Source organism: Tachyglossus aculeatus, chromosome 4 (genome assembly GCF_015852505.1).
Source record: "Tachyglossus aculeatus isolate mTacAcu1 chromosome 4, mTacAcu1.pri, whole genome shotgun sequence".
In the NCBI taxonomy this organism is placed as follows: Eukaryota; Metazoa; Chordata; class Mammalia; order Monotremata; family Tachyglossidae; genus Tachyglossus; species Tachyglossus aculeatus.
This window is the reverse complement of record NC_052069.1, coordinates 137,804,093-137,822,084: the sequence shown is the minus strand read 5'-3', so window position 1 is coordinate 137,822,084 and position 17,992 is coordinate 137,804,093. Positions and strand designations below refer to the sequence as shown.

General features: G+C 49.8%; 1 protein-coding gene across 1 annotated transcript in view; it reads left to right on the top strand.

Moving 5' to 3' along the window:
• The window catches only part of ATP6V1B1 (ATPase H+ transporting V1 subunit B1), a 35,851-nt gene extending 19,807 nt beyond the window's left edge, over positions 1–16,044 (top strand). Inside the window, exons 8-14 of the mRNA XM_038745465.1 lie at positions 1,789–1,886; positions 2,534–2,657; positions 2,926–3,076; positions 3,312–3,394; positions 13,674–13,778; positions 14,469–14,598; positions 15,548–16,044. Coding sequence (XP_038601393.1) covers positions 1,789–1,886; positions 2,534–2,657; positions 2,926–3,076; positions 3,312–3,394; positions 13,674–13,778; positions 14,469–14,598; positions 15,548–15,717 — 861 coding nt within the window. The 3' untranslated portion in view covers positions 15,718–16,044. The remainder of the gene's footprint in view (positions 1–1,788; positions 1,887–2,533; positions 2,658–2,925; positions 3,077–3,311; positions 3,395–13,673; positions 13,779–14,468; positions 14,599–15,547) is intronic.
• Positions 16,045–17,992: the final 1,948 nt, after the last annotated feature.

Genomic DNA, 17,992 nt, shown 5'->3' with positions numbered 1-17,992 from the left:
GGACCTGCGATCTAATTCTAGCTTTGCCATTTGCCTGCTGTGTGACTTTATTGTTACAGTGTACTCTTTCAAGTGCTTAGTACAGTGCTTTGCATACAGTAAGTGCTCAGTAAATACAATTGAGTGACTGAATAAATGACTTCGGGCAAGTCACTTAACTTCTCTGCACCTCAGTTCCCTCACCTGCAAAATGGGAATGGAGACTGATCCCCACATGGAACGTGGACTGCGTCCAATCTGATTAGTTCATATCTACCCCAGCGTTCAGGACAGAGCCTGGCACACAGCAAGGGCATATCAAATGTCATTGGAGAAAAAAAATCAAGTGCATTGGGGGTGGCTCCAGAGGTCGCCTGGGTCCTGCGGCGGGCTGGGAACGGGCGGGATTGGCCGCAGCCTGCTGGACACGGTGGGAGGGGCCCCCTCGGCCTCGAGCAGGAGCCTCTGCAGGCGGGAGGGAGGAGAGGGTGGAGGATGGATCATCGACATCCTCTCCCTGGATCCATCCGGGCCCCAAGCCCTGTATAATTATGATACTTGTTAAGCCCTTGCTACGTGCCAAACACTGTCCTAAGCACTGGTGTAGATACAAGTTAAACAGGTCAGACATAGTTCCTGTCTCAGAGAGGGCTCACAATGGTCAGAACTCTTGCCTCACAAAGTCTGATTCTCCATTTCCATATTTTTAGACCCCAAGGGCCCACCAGATATGATGTCCTTTAGAGAAGCAGCTTGGCATAATGGCTAGAGCCCAAGCCTGGGAGTCAGAAGGTCATGGTTTCTAATCCCAGCTCTGCCACTTGTCTGCTGTGTGGCTGTGGGCAGGTCTTTTCACTTCTCTGAGCCTCAATTATGTCATCTGTAAAATGGGGAATGAGACTGTGAGCCCCACATGGGACAAATGACTGTGTCCAACTCGATTTGCTTGTATCCACCCCAGTGTTTGGTACAGTGCCTGGCATATAGTAAGTGCTTGACAAATACCATCATCATTATACCCATTTTACAGATGAGGTAACTGAGGCTCAGAGAAGTAAAGTGACTTGCCCAAGGTCATTCAGCACACAGATGGTGGAGCCATGATTAGAACCCTGGTCTTTCTGATTCCTAGGCACATGCTCTCTCCACTAAACCATGTGGTATTCTTCCCTACTAAGGTCGCTGTGCCTGAACTAGTGGTGACAAGCATCGTGGTTTGAGAGGCAGCATTGTATAGTGGTTAGCGCACATACCTGGGAGTCAGAAGGTCTTGAGTTTTAATCCTGGCCCCTCCACGTGTCTGTTGTATGATCTTGGGCAAGTCACTTCACTGTGCCTCGGTTCCCTCATCTGTAAAATGGGGATTAAGACTGTGAGCCCCATGTGGGACAGGGACTGAGTCCAACCTGATTTGCTCATATCCACCCCAGTGCTTAGTACAGTGCCTGGCATACAGTAGGTGCTTAACAGATACCCAAATTATTATTATTATTATTACTGCAACTCCCTACCCCTGCAAGACCCTTGGCAGCTATGCTGGAAGGCAGGCAGGCAGGACCCTGGCTCCGGGAAAGGATGGGAAGTTTTCTGGGGGGCTAGGCTGTAAACTCTTTATGGGCAAGGATTGTGTCTATCAACCCTTCGGACTCTAGTAAGTGCTTAGTACAATGGCCTGCACACAATCATTGCTTGATGTATTTATTGCAGGAGGCTTATGGCAGGGGGATGAATAGAGTGTCTGAGGGTTTGGGATGGGGGTTTCCAGCACGTTGCCGGTTAAGAGGTCCAAGCCCTTCCTTCTCCCCCCAGGTGAACATGGAGACAGCGCGTTTCTTCAAGTCTGACTTTGAGCAGAACGGCACCATGGGCAATGTCTGCCTCTTCCTGAACCTGGCCAACGACCCCACGTGAGTCTCCCATCTCCCCTGGGGACCCCTTTCGGGCCCAACCCCCTGGCTCCAAGCATCCATTAGGGCAGGACCCCACAGACAGAGAAGGAGAGCCAGGAAGGCAGAGAACCGCTGGACTCTGCTTCTCACCTCCATGATAGACACCGGTTGTCTTTCCTCTCTGGCTCAGTTTACCCTGTGGTAGGAGAGGGCAGAAAAGCAGACTCAGAATAACAGCCCATAACCCCAGGTATTAAGGAGCAACAAGAGTAACAGAACCAGGTAGCAGCCCACAGGATTCCAGTGAGCAGCAGTCATCAGAATAATAAATTCCAGGTACTCAGAGTGTACAGCTATTGGGAGAAGTATTCAGGATTATGGTTCTCAGTGTAACTGCCATCATGAGTCCCTGGAAGAATAACAGAAGCAGAGGAACCACCTCAGGAGTTCCTGGAAGAGTAATAATCCCACTGAGTGCTCTGAGGAACTACCCTCCTCCTGATACCCTCCTTGATTGGGAAGTGACCTGGAGGGGTCATCCCACCCATCCCACAGCCTGTGTGCTTGGCTGGGCCTACCAAACCTCAACCCTCTCACCCAGCTTTGGGCCCGAGGGGTGGCCATACTACTCACCATGCATGTCCTGTTTTCCCCGGCCCCCGCAGCATCGAGAGAATCATCACTCCACGCCTGGCCCTGACCACAGCCGAGTTCCTGGCCTACCAGTGCGAGAAGCACGTTCTGGTCATCCTGACAGACATGAGCTCCTATGCTGAGGCCCTGCGTGAGGTGGGTCTAGGAGTGGACCCTTCCTGCCCCTGTAGGTTCCTGAATAGCAAGCCCCTTCTTGCCCTCGCCCCAGGCATTGCGAAGCAAGAGGGAGATGAAACCCCTTCCCGCTTCCTTCCTGTCCCAACTGGCATTGCCTGGGTTGTCTGAGGTGATAGAGGGAAGGGGAGCTGAGGAGTCTCCCCACTGTCCCCAAGTATCAGCCTAGCTGACTCCTGAATTGTCTGTCCATATCCCGGCACCCTGGGCCCTCTGGACTGTTCCACAGGTGTCCGCAGCCCGGGAGGAGGTACCTGGGCGTCGCGGCTTCCCTGGTTACATGTACACGGACCTGGCCACCATCTACGAACGGGCAGGACGGGTGGAGGGCCGCGGTGGCTCCATTACCCAGATCCCTATCCTCACCATGCCCAACGATGGTGAGCACCGGAATCCTCCGGGGGAGGGATGCCAGGGGGTGGGGATCGAGGGAGGCTGGGGGGCTGGGGAGACTAGGGGGCTGGGGGAGCTGGAAGGCCTGGGAGGAGCCCTTCCTGGAGTCCCACAACCCCTGACTGGTTGGGGAAGGAGGAGGCAGGCTTAGGGGAGGGCAAGATGGCCGGTCCCGTTCCCTGCCCCCTGCCTATTGACGATAGCCAACCATCTCTCTTGCAGACATCACTCACCCCATCCCAGACCTGACGGGCTTCATCACAGAAGGCCAGATCTACGTGGACCGGCAGCTCCACAATAGACAGGTCAGAGACCCAGCCCTGTTCTGTCACCCTCCAGCCACCACCTCCCTGACTCTCCCCTCACATCCCTGGACTCAGAGTTCAGGCTTGGGAGACCCAGAACTGTCCTGGAGGAGAAACACTGCTGCACATTTGGAGGGTGTAGGGAAAGGGAGGGTAATAGGATGTTAGAATCTTCAGGTACCCATGGTGAAGGGCTGCCAGGGATCATTTTACTAATCCCCCTGACTTTGAACAGATCATAGTCATCTTCAGTTTCATCCTGAGCACTCCCAAGGAGCAGAGACCTGTGTTTGGCCCTTTGTATTTTTGTTTTGTTTTATTTTTTTAATGATATCTGTTAAGGGCTTGCCAGCATTGCACTAAGCACTGGGGCAGATACAAGTTTATCAGGTTGGACACAGTCCCTATCCCACTTGGGACTCACAATCTTTATTCCCCACTTTACAGATGAGGTAACTGAGGAGTAGAGAAGATAATAATAATGATGCTGCTTATTGAGTGGTTAGTTACCACTAGGAAGTTCATCATCATCATCATCAGTCGTATTTATTGAGCGCTTACTGTGTGCAGAGCACTGTACTAAGCACTTGGGAAGTACAAGTTGGTAACATATAGAGACAGTCCCTACCCAGCAGTGGGCTCACAGTCTAAAAGGGGGAGACAGAACAAAACCAAACATACTAACAAAATAAAATAAATAGAATAGATATGTACAAGTAAAATAAATAAATAGAGTAATAAATATGTACAAACATATATACATATATACAGGTGCTGTGGGGAAGGGAAGGAGGTAAGATGGGGGGGATGGAGGGGGGACGAGGGGGAGAGGAAGGAAGGGGCTCAGTCTGGGAAGGCCTCCTGGAGAAGGTGAGCTCTCAGTAGGGCCTTGAAGGGAGGAAGAGAGCTAGCTTGGCGGATGGGCAGAGGGAAGGCATTCCAGGCCCGGGGGATGACGTGGGCCGGGGGTTGATGGCGGGACAGGCAAGAACGAAGTACGCTGAGGAGATTAGCAGCAGAGGAGCGGAGGGTGCGGGGTGGGCTGTAGAAGAAGAGAAGGGAGGTGAGGTAGGAGGGGGCGAGGTGATGGAGAGCCTTGAAGCCCAGGGTGAGGAGTTTCTGCCTGATGCGCAGATTGATTGGTAGCCACTGGAGATTTTTGAGGAAAAAAGTTAAGAGAAGCAGCGTGGCTCAGTGGAAAGAGCACAGGCTTTGGAGTTAGAGGTCATGGGTTCAAATCCCAGCTCCGCCAATTGTCAGCTGTGTGACTTTGGGCAAGTCACTTAAGCACTTTGTAATAATAATAATAATAATGATGGCATTTGTTAAGCACTTACTATGTGCAAAGCACTGCTCTAAGCGCTGGGGGGATACAAGGTGATCAGTTTGTCCCACGTGGGGCTTCACAGTCTTAATCCCCATTTTACAGATGAGGGAACTGGGGCTCAGAGAAGTTAAGTGACTTGCCCAAGGTCACACAGCAGACATGCGGTAGAGCCGGGATTCGAACCCATGACCTCTGACTCCAAAGCTCGTGCTTTTTCCACTGAGCCATGCTGCTTCTCCTTACAGTGCTAAGTGAACCTGATCACCTTGTAACCTCCCCAGTGCTTAGAACAGTGCTTTGCACATAGTAAGTGCTTAATAAATGCCATAATAATAATAATAATAATTGCGGTATTTATTAAGTGTATGTGTCAGGCACTATACAGGCACTAAGCACTGGTGTGGACACAAGCAAATCGGGTTGGACACTGTCCTTGTCCCACACGGGGCCCAGAGGAGTGAAGTGACTTGCCCAAGGTCACACAGCAGACAAGTGATGGAGCTGGGATTAGCAACTAGGTCCTTCTGGTTTACAGGCCCTTGCTCTATCCGCTAGGCCATGCTGCTTATTGATTGGTTGGTTACCACTTGGAAGTTAATTACCACTAGGTTGTAAATTCTCTTGAGGCCAAGGATCATGTCTAACTATTGTGTTTATACTAAACCAAGTGTTTAGTATAATAATAATAATAATAACAATAATTGTGGTATTTGTTGAATGTTTGCTATGTGCCAGGCACTGTGCTGGGGTGGATACAAGCAAATCGGGCTGGACACGGTTCCTGTCCCAGGTGGGGCTCACAGTCTCAATCCCCATTTTACAGAATGAAGTAATGTGAGAAGTGAAATGACTTGCCCAAGGTCACCCAGCAGACAAGTGACAGAACTGGGATTAGAACCCGTGACCTCCTGACTCCCAGGTCCATGCCCGTGACCTATCCACTACGCCATCCTGCTTCCCAATGCTTGGCACATAATCAATCAATCGTATTTATTGAGCGCTTACTGTGTGCAGAGCACTGTACTAAGCGCTTGGGAAGTACAAGTTGGCAACACATAGAGATGGTCCCTACCCAACAGTGGGCTCACAGTCTAGAAGCCCACATAATGCTTGGCACATAGTAGACTGTAAGCTCCTTGAGAACAGACAGCATGTCTATTAATGCTACTGAACTCTCCCAAGCGCTTAGTACTCCCTGAGGCGCTTAGTACAATGCTCTGCACACAGGAAGCACTCAATAAATACCATGAATTGATTGATTGAGAACTGGTACAGATGTAGAGTCTTCATCCTCCTATTTCCTTCTCATCTGAAAACAGCCATCCGGGCTGAGCCGATCAGAAGTAGCCCTACTCAAAGGATAACTAGCCCCATTCCAGTATACTGGATGCCCTTTTGTCAACTACCAATGTCACATGAGAAGAAAGTTACAAAAGTTACAAAAGACGCATTGTGACCTAGTGGAAAAAGCACAGGCCTGGGATTCAGAGGACCTGAGTTCTAATGCTGGCTCTGTCCCTTGCCTGTTTTGTGACCTTAGCTGAGTCACTTAACTTCTCTCGTCTCTCCTTCTAGACTCCTTGTGGGCAGGAATGAAGTCACCAACTGTATTGTATCGCACTCTCCCAAGTACCTTGTACAATGCTTGGCACACAGTAAACACTCAGTATCCCGCTGTTGGGTAGGGACCGTCTCTATATGTTGCCAACTTGTACTTACCAAGCGCTTAGTACAGTGCTCTGCACACAGTAGGCACTCAATAAATACGATTGAATGAATGAATGAACATGGATTGATTGCCTCTGTTTCCTCATCTGTAAAATGAAGATTTACCTCCCTCTTAGACTGTGAGCCCCGTGTGGGACAGGGGCTGTGTCCAATCTGATTATGTTGTATCTGCCCCAGCATTTAGCACAGTGCTTTGTACCTGATAAGCCCTTAACAAATATCACAATTATTATTATCATTATTGTTAATATTTTTATTATTACATGGCCTTCAGGAGATGGGACGGGGGTTCAGGAAGCAGTACCCGAAGGTTCCAATTAAGTTGGACAACTATTATCATTATTATTATTATTATTATTACTACATAATGACTTTCAGTTATTAATTCATTCACTCAATTGTATTTATTGAGCACTTACTGTGCTGCAGAGCACTGTATTAAATATTTGGAAAGTACAATTCAGCAATAAAGAGAGACAACCCCTACCCACAATGGGCTTGCTGTCTAGAAGGGGGGAGACAAACATCAAAACAAGTAAACAGGCATCAGTAGCATCAATATAAATAAATAGAGTTATAGCTATGTACACATCAAAACAAGTAAACAGGCATTAATATAAATACATAGAATTATAGATATGTACATATATACACAAGTCCTGTGGGGTGGGGGGGTACAGCAAAGGGAGCAAGTAGGGGTGATGGGGAGGGGAGGGGGAACTGAGGAAAAGGGGGGCTTAAACTGAACCTGGAGTGTTTACCTAGATGGGTCCTGCCCCTGCCTCAGATCCAGGACATCACACTCCCACCCACTCCCCACTCTGTGAAAAAGTAACAGACATAAAAGCATCCAATACCAAAATGTTCAGGCCATGTTTCCCCGGGGACTCCTCAAGAACCTCCAGTCATTGCCCCTGCATCAAACAGAAACACCTCTGCATCAAACAGAAACTCCTCACTATTGGCTTTAAAGCCCTCAATCACCTTGCCACTTCCTACCTCGCCTTGCTATTCTTCAACTACAACCCAGCTCTCACACTTCAATCCTCTAATGCTAACCTTCTCACTGTGTCTCCATCTCATCTATCGCACTACGGACCTCTTGCCCGCATCCTGTCTCTGGCTTGGAATGCCCTCCCTCCTCAAATCCAACAGACAATAACTCTCCCCTTCTTCAAAGCCTTACTACTACTAATTATAATGATGATGGCTTTTGTTAAGAGCTTACTATGTGTCACACACTGTTCTAAGTGCAGGAGGAGATACAAAGTTATCAGGTTGTTCCTGATGGGGCTCACAGTCTTAATCCCCATTTCCCAGATGAGGTAACTGAGGCACAGAGAAGTTAAGTGGCTTGCCCAAAGTCACACAGCTGACAAGTGGCAGAGCCGGAATTAGAACCCACACCTCTGGGCACATCTCCTCCAAGAGGCCTTGCCTAAGTCCTCTCTTCCTTTTCTTCCACTCCCTCCTGTGACACGCTGACTTGTTTTCTTTATTCATCCCTGCCCCCAGCCCCACAGCACTTACGTACATATCTGTAATTTCTTTATTTTTATTAATGACTGTCTCCCCCTCTAGACCTCGTTGTGGGCAGGGAATGTGTCTGCTTATTGTTGTACTGTATTCCCTCATTCATTCAATCGTATTTATTGAGCACTTACTGTGTGCACAGCACTGTACTAAGCACTTGGGAGAGTAAAATACAACAATAACAGTCACATTCCCTTCCCATAACAAGCTTATAATCTAGAGTGGGGAAGACAGACATCAATGCAAATAAGTAAAATCACAGATATGTACTTAAGTGCTGTGGGACTGGGAGAGGGGAAGGGCAAAGGGAGCAAGTCAGGGTGATTCAGAAGGGAGTGGGAGATGAGGAAAAGTGTGGCTTAGTCAGGGAAGGCCTCTTGGAAGAGATATAAAGCTTTGAAGTGGAAGAGAGTAATTGTCAGATTTGAGGAGGGAGGGCATTACAGGCCAGAGGCAGGACATGGGCCTGGGGTCAGCAGGTGACATTGAGGCACAATTAGAAGGTTAGGATTAGAGGAGCGAAATGTGTGGAAGGAGAGAAGTGAGGTGAGGTAGGAGGGGGCAAGGTGATGTAGTGCTTTAAAGCCAACGGTGAAGAAATTTTCTTTGATGTGGAGGTGGATGGGTGATCACTAGGGTTTTTTGAGGAGCGGAGTAACATGTCCAGAATGTTTTTAATAATAATAATGGCATTTATTAAGCACTTACTATGTGCAAATCACTGTTCTAAGTGCTGGGGAGGTTACAAGGTGATCAGGTTGTCCCACGGGGGGCTCACAGTCTTCAACCCCATTTTACAGATGAGGTAACAAAGGCACAGAGAAGTTAAGCGACTTGCCCAAAGTCACACATCCGTCAATTGGCAGAGCTGGGATTTGAACCCATGACCTCTGGCTCCAAAGCCAGTGCTCTTTCCACTGAGCCATGCTGCTTCTCTGTAGATAAGTAGATAAGGTGAATGAATGAAAGAATGAATGAATGAACTTGTAAAGGAACTGGGGTGCTCTACTTCAGGGCAGGTAGATCTGTAGATCTTTTTTTGTAGATAAGTGATCTGGGCAGAGTGAAGTATGGACTGGAGTGGGGAGAGACAGGAGGCTGGGATGACAGCAAGGAGGCTGATGCAATAATCCAGGTGAATGAGAATAGAATGAATGATTGTATTGGTGTGGTAGCAGTTTGGATGGAGAAGAAAGTGCAGATTTAGCATTGTTGTGAAGCTGGGACTGACAGGATTTAGTGATGGATTGAATATGTGGGCTGAATGACAGAGAGGAGTCAAGGATAATGCCATGGTTATTGTTACATACCAACCAGGACTTTCCTGGACCAGGGTTAGCATCAGTGATACGTTGAGTCAAACCAAACCACCAACCACTAAGGTTACTGTGGAAAGTTTTACTTAGTTCTTTTTTTCCCAACGTGCAGGGGAGTGACACATACACAGTCTCACTCACTCCACTCCACCAAGTGTCCAATACCAATCTGCTGGTCAAGGGAGTCCGTCTGTCTATCCCGTGGCAGAAGGGTGGGAGAAGTTCCTGGCAAAGCAGACCACTGAGGCTGCAAACCTCCTCCACACACCACTTCCCCCAAACGCCACTTCCCTCCAAATGCTGCTCCCTCTTCAAACGCTTCCCCCTTTCGAATGCTGCTTCCTCTCTGCTTCCTTTGCTTCCTTCTCTGCTATTCAAAGTGACTTGCCTTTTACTGCAGCTGTGGCCCTACGTGCCAGTCATTAATTGGTCCAGGCCCATTACTGGGTAGAGCAGGGAGAGAAGGCCACATCTCCCTCCATGCCTCGCCCCCACGGGCCAGCAATGACCTGTCCTGAAGTAGAGCACCCCAGTTCCTTTAAGAGTTCATCCATTTATCCATTCATTCAATCAGATTTATTGAGCACTTACTGTGTGCACAACACTGTACTAAGCACTTGGAAAGTACAATTCTGAGACAATCCCTACCCAAAAATGGACTCACAGTCTAGAAGGGGGAGATAGACAACAAAACAAAACAAGTAGACAGGCATCAGTAGCATCAATATGGGTAAATAGAATTATAGATATATACACATCATTAATAAAATAAATAGAATAATAAATATGTTCAAATATACACAAGCGATGTGGGGTGGGGAAGAGGGTAGAGCAGAGGGAGGGAGTAGGGGTGATGGGGAGGGGAGGAGGAGAAAAGGAAAAGTAGGGCTCAGTTTGGGAAGGCCTCCTGGAGGAGGTGGACTCTCATTAGAGCTTTGAAAGGGGGAAGAGAGCTAGTTTGGCAGATGTGAGGAAGGAGGGCATTCCAGGCCAGAGGTAGGAATGGGCCAGGGGTCGATAATGGGACAGGCCAGAACGAGGCACAGTGAGGAGGTTAGGAGCGGCAGAGGAGTGGAGGGTGCAGGCCAGGTTGGAGAAGGAGAGAAAGGAGGTGAGGTAGGAGGGGTCAAGATGATGGAAAGCTCTGAAGCCACTAGTGAGGAGCTTTTGCTTCATGCGAAGGCTGATAGGCAACCACTGGAGATTTTTGAGGAGATGGGTGACACGCCCAGAGTGTTTCTGTAGAAAGATAATCCGGGCAGCAGAGTGAAGTGTAGACTGAAGTCGGGGGAGACCGGAGGTTGGGAGATCATGAAGATGCTGATACAGTAATCCAGTTGCGATATGATGAGTGATTGTACTAACAAAGTAGCAGTTTGGATGGAGAGGGAAGGACAGATCTTGGCGATGTTGTGAAGGTGAGACCGGCAGGTTTTGGTGATGGATTGGGTATGTGGGGTGAATGAGAGAGCAGATTCAAGGATGCCATCAAGGTTGTGGGCTTGTGAGACAGAAAGGATGGTAATGCCATCCAGAGTGACGGGAAAGTCAGGGAGAGGACAGGGTTTGGGAGGGAAGATAAGGAGCTTAGTCTTGAACGTGTTGAGTTTTAGATGGCAGGAGTACAACCAGGTGGAGATGTCCTGAAGGCAGGAGGAGTTGCGAGCCAGGAGGGAGGGAGAGATAACAGGGGAAGAGATGTGGATTTGTGTATCGTCCATGTAGAGATGATAGTCGAAGCCATGGTAGCGAATGAGTTCACCAAGGGAATGAGTATAGATGGAGAACAGAAGGAGACAAAGAACTGACCCTTGAGAAACCTCTACAGTTAGAGAATGGGAGGGGGAGGAGGAGCCTACAAAGGAGTCTGAGAATGAACAGCCAGAGAGATAAGAGGAGAACCAGGAGAGGATGGAGCCCATGAAGCCATGGTTGGATAATGTGTTGAGGAAAAGGGGATGGTCGACAGTGTCAAAGGCAGCTGAGAGGTCGAGGAGGATTAGGGTAGAGTAGGAGCCATTGGATTTGGCAAGAAGGAGGTCATTGGTGGCCTTTGAGAGGGCAGTTTCAGTGGAATGGAGGGGTCCAGGAGAGGGTTGGAGGAGATGAATTTGAGGCAGCGTGTGTAGATGACTTGCTCCAGAAGTTTGGAAAGGAAGGGTAGGAGGGAGATGGGGCGATAACTGGAGGGGGCAGTGGGGTAATGGTAGGGTTTTTTTTAGAATGGGGGAGACGTGAGCATGTTTGAAGGCAGAGGGGAAGAAGCCGTTGGAGAGTGAATGATTGAAGATGGAAGTTAAGGAGGGGAAGAGGGAAAGGGTGAGAGTTTTTATAAAGGTGAAAGGGAATGAAGTCTGAAGCACAGGTGGAGGGGGTGGCACTTGAGAGGAGAGAGGAGATCTCTTCTGAAGATAGTGCTGGGAGGGATGGGAAAGTAGAGGAAGGGGTCGAGAGCGGGGGGGATGGAGAAGGGGGAGGGGTGACTTTGGGGAGCTCAGACCTGATGGTATTAATTTTCCTAATGAAATAGCTGGCCAAATCATTGGGGGTGAGGGATGGGGGAGGGGGAGGAACAGGGAGCCTGAGGAGGGAGTTACATGTCCAGAACAGCTGACGGGGGTGATGGACATGGGCGTCAATAAGGGAAGAGAAGAGGTTTTGCCTGGCAGAGGAGAGGGCAGAGTTAAGACAAGAAAGGATAAATGTGAAGTGAACAAGGTTGGCATGGTGTTTAGATTTCTGCCAGCAGCGTTCAGCAGCTCGAGCATAATAATAATAATAATGGTATTTGTTAAGTGCTTACTATGTGCAAAGCACTGTTCTAAGTGCTGGGCATAAGAGCGAAGGAGGCAGGCAGTGGCAGTGATCCAGTGCTGTGGGTTAGTGGTGTGAGAGCAATGAAGGGACAGGGGAGTGAGTGAGTTGAGTTGAGTAGAGAGGGTGGAGTTGAGAGTGGGGAGGGAGGCAAGGTGGGGTGTGATGCGTTGAGAGAGATGGATGGGGTTGAGAGAGCGGAGGCCTCTGTGGGGGAGTAATACAGATTTTCTCAGTGTCAATTTTCTTAATAAAGAAGTGGCCAGATCATTGGAGGCAAGGGATAATAATAATAATAATGACATTTGTTAAGGGCTTACTATGTGCAAAGCACTGTTCTAAGCACTGGGGGGATACGAGGTGATCAGGTTGTCCCACGGGGGGCTCAGAGTCAATCCCCATTTTACAGATGAACTAACTGAGGCCCAGAGAAGTGAAGTGACTTGCCCAAAGTCACACTGCTGACAATTGGTGGAGCCGGAACTTGAGCCCATAACCACTGACTCCAAAGCCCGGGCTCTTTCCACTGAACCACGCTGCTTCTCTAAGGGATGGAGGAGGTTAAACTCGAAGTGGACAAAAGTCAGCTTGATATTTAGGTTTCTGCCAGCAGCGCTCTGCAGCTCCGGTACAAGAGCAAAGGAGGTGAACTGTGCAGGTGATCTAGGGCTGTGGGTTAGTTGTACGAGATCAACAAAGGGATAGGGGAGTGAGCGAGTTGAGTTTAGTAGAGAAGGTGGTATTGAGAACATCTTATTGGGTCATCAAGGGAGAGTAGTTTGGGTATGGAAGCTAAGTAGGGCATGATGAGTTGAGAAAATTGGATGGGGTCCAGAGATCAGAGGTCTCTATGGGAGAATAGTACAGATTTACAGGGAAGAGTTGTATGGGAGAGGAGGTAAGTGAGGAGGTTGTGGTCAGATAGATGGAATTAAGAGTTGGTGAGGGAAGAGACTATGCAGTGGTTAGAGATGATAAGATCAAGTGTGTGTCCAAGATGGTGAGAGGGTGAGCTGGGGTAGATCAGGAACATCTTTGTGGGTATTGAAGTCCCCAAGGATCATTGTGGGCATGGAGAAAGAGAAGGAATGTGAGAAAGTGTTCAAAATGATTAAAGAATTATACTCTCCCAAGCTCTTAATACCGTGCTCTGCACACAGTAAATGCTCAGTAAATACAATCAACTACCTAACTGATTGGCACATCAATCAGTCAATAGTATTTTTAGAACACTTACTCTGGGCAGAGCATTGTACGAAGTGCTTGGGAGAGTACAATCTCAATACCGTCAGAGGCTGGGTCAGCTGAAAACTGGACTGTTCAGTATAGAACTGAATTAAGTGACTGCCTTACCCCTCTCCCACCAAGGCCACCATCGGTCAGTAGCAGAGGAAAGAAGGTGTGGACCAAAAGGGGAGAGAGTGGCTCTTTGCCAGCCAGTCAGCAACAAAGATTCATCCCAGTGGCCAATCAGGTCTAAAGAACTAGACGATGGTGAAAGATAGTGAAAGATGGTGAATCGGCAGCAGACAGCAAGTCACGTGCATCTCTCCCCTCCCAGATCTACCCTCCCATCAACGTACTCCCGTCCCTGTCCCGCCTGATGAAGTCAGCCATAGGAGAGGGCATGACCCGCAAGGACCATGGTGACGTCTCCAATCAGCTGGTAGGTACTCCCCAACCACCAGGGACCGGTCCCAGAGAAACACCAGAGAGTCTGGTGGGAAGGTGCCCTACTGTTTGGACTTGCATAAAGGTTGCCATTGGGTGCTAAGTCCTCAGGGAGGGACAGAGGGAGGCAGGGATATGGTTCCTGCCCTAGAGGGGCTGCCAGTTTGATAATAACAATAATAATAGTGGTAAAATTTTTTAAGCGCTTACTATGTGCCAGGCACTGTACTAAGCACTGTGGTGGAGTCAAGCAAATTGGGTTGGACACAGTCCCTGTCCCACATGGGGCTCAGAGTCTTAATCCCCATTTTGCAGATGAGGTAACTGAGGCACAAAGAAGTTAAGTGATATGCCCAAGGTCACACAGCAGACAAGTGGCAGAGCCGGGATTAAAATCCAGGTCCTTCTGACCGCTCTATCCACTAGACCATGCTGCTTAGACAGACACGCATGTACGCACCCCCACCCCCACCCACACCCCTACACGATGAGGTGCTTACCCCCCCCACCTCAGAGAGCTGCCTGTCAGAGAAGCAATAGAGTCTCCAAAGCCTCCAGACGGTGACCTGTTCCCTTTTGAGCCGCACACCCCAGCCATTGCCCCTCTCCTCTCAGTACATCTGTTATGTCCCCCCAACCTGCACCCCCTGGCCCACGCCCCCGTCCGGTCCCCCTCTCTCCACAGTACGCCTGCTATGCTATTGGCAAGGATGTGCAGGCCATGAAGGCAGTGGTGGGGGAGGAGGCACTGACGCCTGAGGATCTGCTCTACCTGGAGTTCCTGCATAAGTTCGAGCGCCATTTTATCAACCAGGGTGAGCACCGGGGCCAGGGGGTGGGGTGGGGATGGGGGCAGTGTTGAGGGTCACGGAGCAAAGCCAGGCAGTCTACCAACTCCGCTATTGTACTCTCCCAAGGACTTAGTACAGTGCTCTGCACACAGTAAGCACTCAATAAATATCATCGATGCATTGAGTGAGGGGCAGGGCTAAGACAGTGAGGAGTTGGGCTGGATGTGAGGCAGCGTAAAGAGAGGAGGGGACTGGGAGGGGCGAAGGAAAGGGGTCAGGCCCATGGTGACAGAGGCCCAGGGTGGATTGGTGAGAATCCAGGGATCTGGGACGGAGGAGGCAGGAAGCTCCCCAGGTGCCATGGCTGGAATTGAGAGAGGGTGGTTGGGGAACCCTGGTTGTGGGCTCTAGACTGTAAGCCCAATGTGGGCAGGGATTGTCTCTATTGCTGAATTTTACTTTCCGAACACTTAGTACAGTGCTCTGCACGCAGTAAGTGCTTAATAAATACTATTGAATGAATGAATGAATGTGGAGGGACACCCCCGCCCAGCCCCAGGTACTGCTGCAGAAAGAGACAGAGAGAGGCAGGGAGAGACAGTGGGGAGAGAGAGACAGATCGGTACAGACAGTGGATAGAGAGAGATGGGGAGAGAGAGAGAGACAGGCAGACAGCACCAGGGAGACAGGGAGAGCGACAGAGAGAGATGGGGAGAGAGAGACAGACACATAGAGACAGGGAGGGAGATGAGAAAGAGACAGGGAGAGACAAGCGAGAGAAGGAGAGGGGGAGAGACATACAGACTGATAAAGACAAGAAGGAAGATGAGAAAGTGACAGGAGAGAGAGAGAGAGAGAGAGAGAGAGAGAGAGAAGGAAAGAGGAGAGGAGATGACTGGTCTCGGAGGGTCTTGGAGGTGCTGGGAGAAGGGCAGCCCTGGCCTCAGTTGTCTCACTCTCATGTCCTTTGCAGGCCCCTACGAGAACCGCAGCATCTTTGAGTCCCTGGACATCGGCTGGCAGCTGCTCCGCACCTTTCCCAAGGAGCTGCTGAAGCGGATCCCACAGGCTGTGGTGGAGGAGTTTTACCCCCGTGAGGGGGCTCCCTCGGTCCCCCAGCACAGCTCTGACACCGCGCTCTGACCCCCGGCCCCCAGCCAATGGCCCAGCTCTGGCCCTGGCCCCGTCTGCCTCCCATTTCCTGGGGTTGCCCCCTCCCCCTGCTCTGAGGCTTTGCCCACCCCCATCACCCAGGGTCAGCCCTCAAGCTCCAGGGCTTTGCCCCATTTCCCTAGGTCAGCCCTCCTCCTCGCCGCCCCCCACCCCCAGCTCTGGGGCTTTGCCCTGACAGGGTTTTATTTCCTATTTATTACGACATGCCCAGCTGCCTCCTCCAGCTAGGCTGTATTCATTCATTCGATTGTATTTATTAAGCGCTTACTGTGTGCAGAGCACTGTACTAAGTGTTTGGGAAAGTACAATACAACAATAAACAGTGACAATCCCTGCCCACAATGAGCTCACAGTCTGCCGGGGGTGGGGAGGTCGGGGGAGATAGACATCAGTACAAATAAACAGACATCAATACAAATAAAATCACATAAGTGCTAAGGGGCTGTGTTGCAGGGGAAGAGTAAAGGGAGCCAGTCAGGGCGAGGCAGAAGTGAGTGGGAGCTGAGGAAAAGTGTGAAGGCCTTTTAGTCTCGGAAGGCCTCTTGGAGGAGACGGACCTTCAATAAGGCTTTAAAAGGGAGGAGATGTAATTGTCTGGCGGATTTGAGGAGGGCGGACATTCCAGGCCAGAGGCAGGATGCGGGTGAGGGATCGGCGGCGAAACAGGTGAGATCGAGGCACAGTGAGAAGGTTAGCTCCAGAGGAGTGAAGTATGTGGGCTGGTTTGTAGAAGGGGAGAAACGAGGTGAGGTAGGAGGGGGCAAGGTGATGGAGTGTTTTAAAGCCAGTGGTGAGAGTTTTCGTTTAATACAGAGTGGCCCTACCCACACTCCCCACACAATTTCTGCCCCTCTCCTGCTAAACCAAAGTCACCTGGACCCTATGGCCTGGCTTCCCCAGGGAGCATAGCCTAGCCTCTTCCCATCTCCCCCTGCCAGCACTGACTTCTCCCAACCCACTGCCCTCTTTGCCTTCAATTGGAGCAGCCCCGCTCCTCTGATCCCATCACAAACCCAGTAAAGCCTGTTTGTCCAGGCTGGATCAGGCTGGATTTTTTTGTACTTTTAATGGTATTCGTTAAGTGCTTACTATGTGCCAAGCAGTGTACTAAGCACTCGGATGGATAACAAGCTAATCAGGCTGGACACAGTCCCTGTCCCACAAGGGGCTCACAGTCTTAATCCTCATTTTATAGACGAGGTAACTGAGGTATAGAAAAGTGAAGTGATTTGCCCAAGGTCATACAGCAGACAAGTGGCAGAACCGGGATTAGAAGCCACGACCTTCCAGGCCTATGCTCTTTCCACAAGGCCATGCTGCTCCTCTTATGTGCCTGATCCAGGGGTTGGGGAGGCCACGGGGTGAGACGCCTTCCCTCTAGGATGGAGCCTTCAGCGGACCAGATCCATTGCAGCTTGGGGGAGAGAGGGCAGCACTTAATAATATTAATGATAATTTTGCTTACTGTGTGCCAAGCGCTGGGGTACAAGATAATCAAGTCTTGTTCAAGTCAATATTCATTCTGAGAGGTTACTGTGGCCAGAACACTGTCCTAAGCACTTGGAAAGTACAGTTCAGCAATAATGAGAGACAATCCCTGCCCATACTGGGCTTACAGTCTAGAAGGTGGGAGACAGACATCAAAACAAGTAAACAAGCATCAATAAAAATAAATAGAATTATAGATATATACACATCAAAACAAGTAAACTGGCAATAATATAAATAGAATTATAGATATGTACTTAAATACTCAAGTGCTGTGGGCTGCGGGGGTAGAGGAAAGGGACCGAGCTGGGGAGACGGGGAGGGGGAGCTGAGGAAAAGGGGGGGCTTAGTCTGGGAAGGCCTCTTGGAGGAGGCGAGCCTTCAGTAGGGCTTCAAAGTCAGACACCAGCGCTGTCCCACATGGGGCTTACAGTCTTAATCCTGATTTTACAGACGAGATAACTGAGGCACAGAGAAGTGAAGTGACTTGCCCAAGGTCATACGGCAGGCAAGTGGCAGTGTCTGGATTAGAATCCAGGTGCCTAACTCCCAGGCCCATGCTCTTTCCACTAAGCCATGCTGCTCCTCTTTAGTGACTGATCCGGTGGTCGGGGAGGCCATGGGGTGAGACGCTTTCGCTCTAGGGTGGGGCGCCCATCTGACCAGACCCACCGACATGGATTCTGGGGGAGAGAGGGCAGCTCTTAGTAGTATTAATGATAAGTGTGTTTTACTATGTTTATTCATTCATTCATTC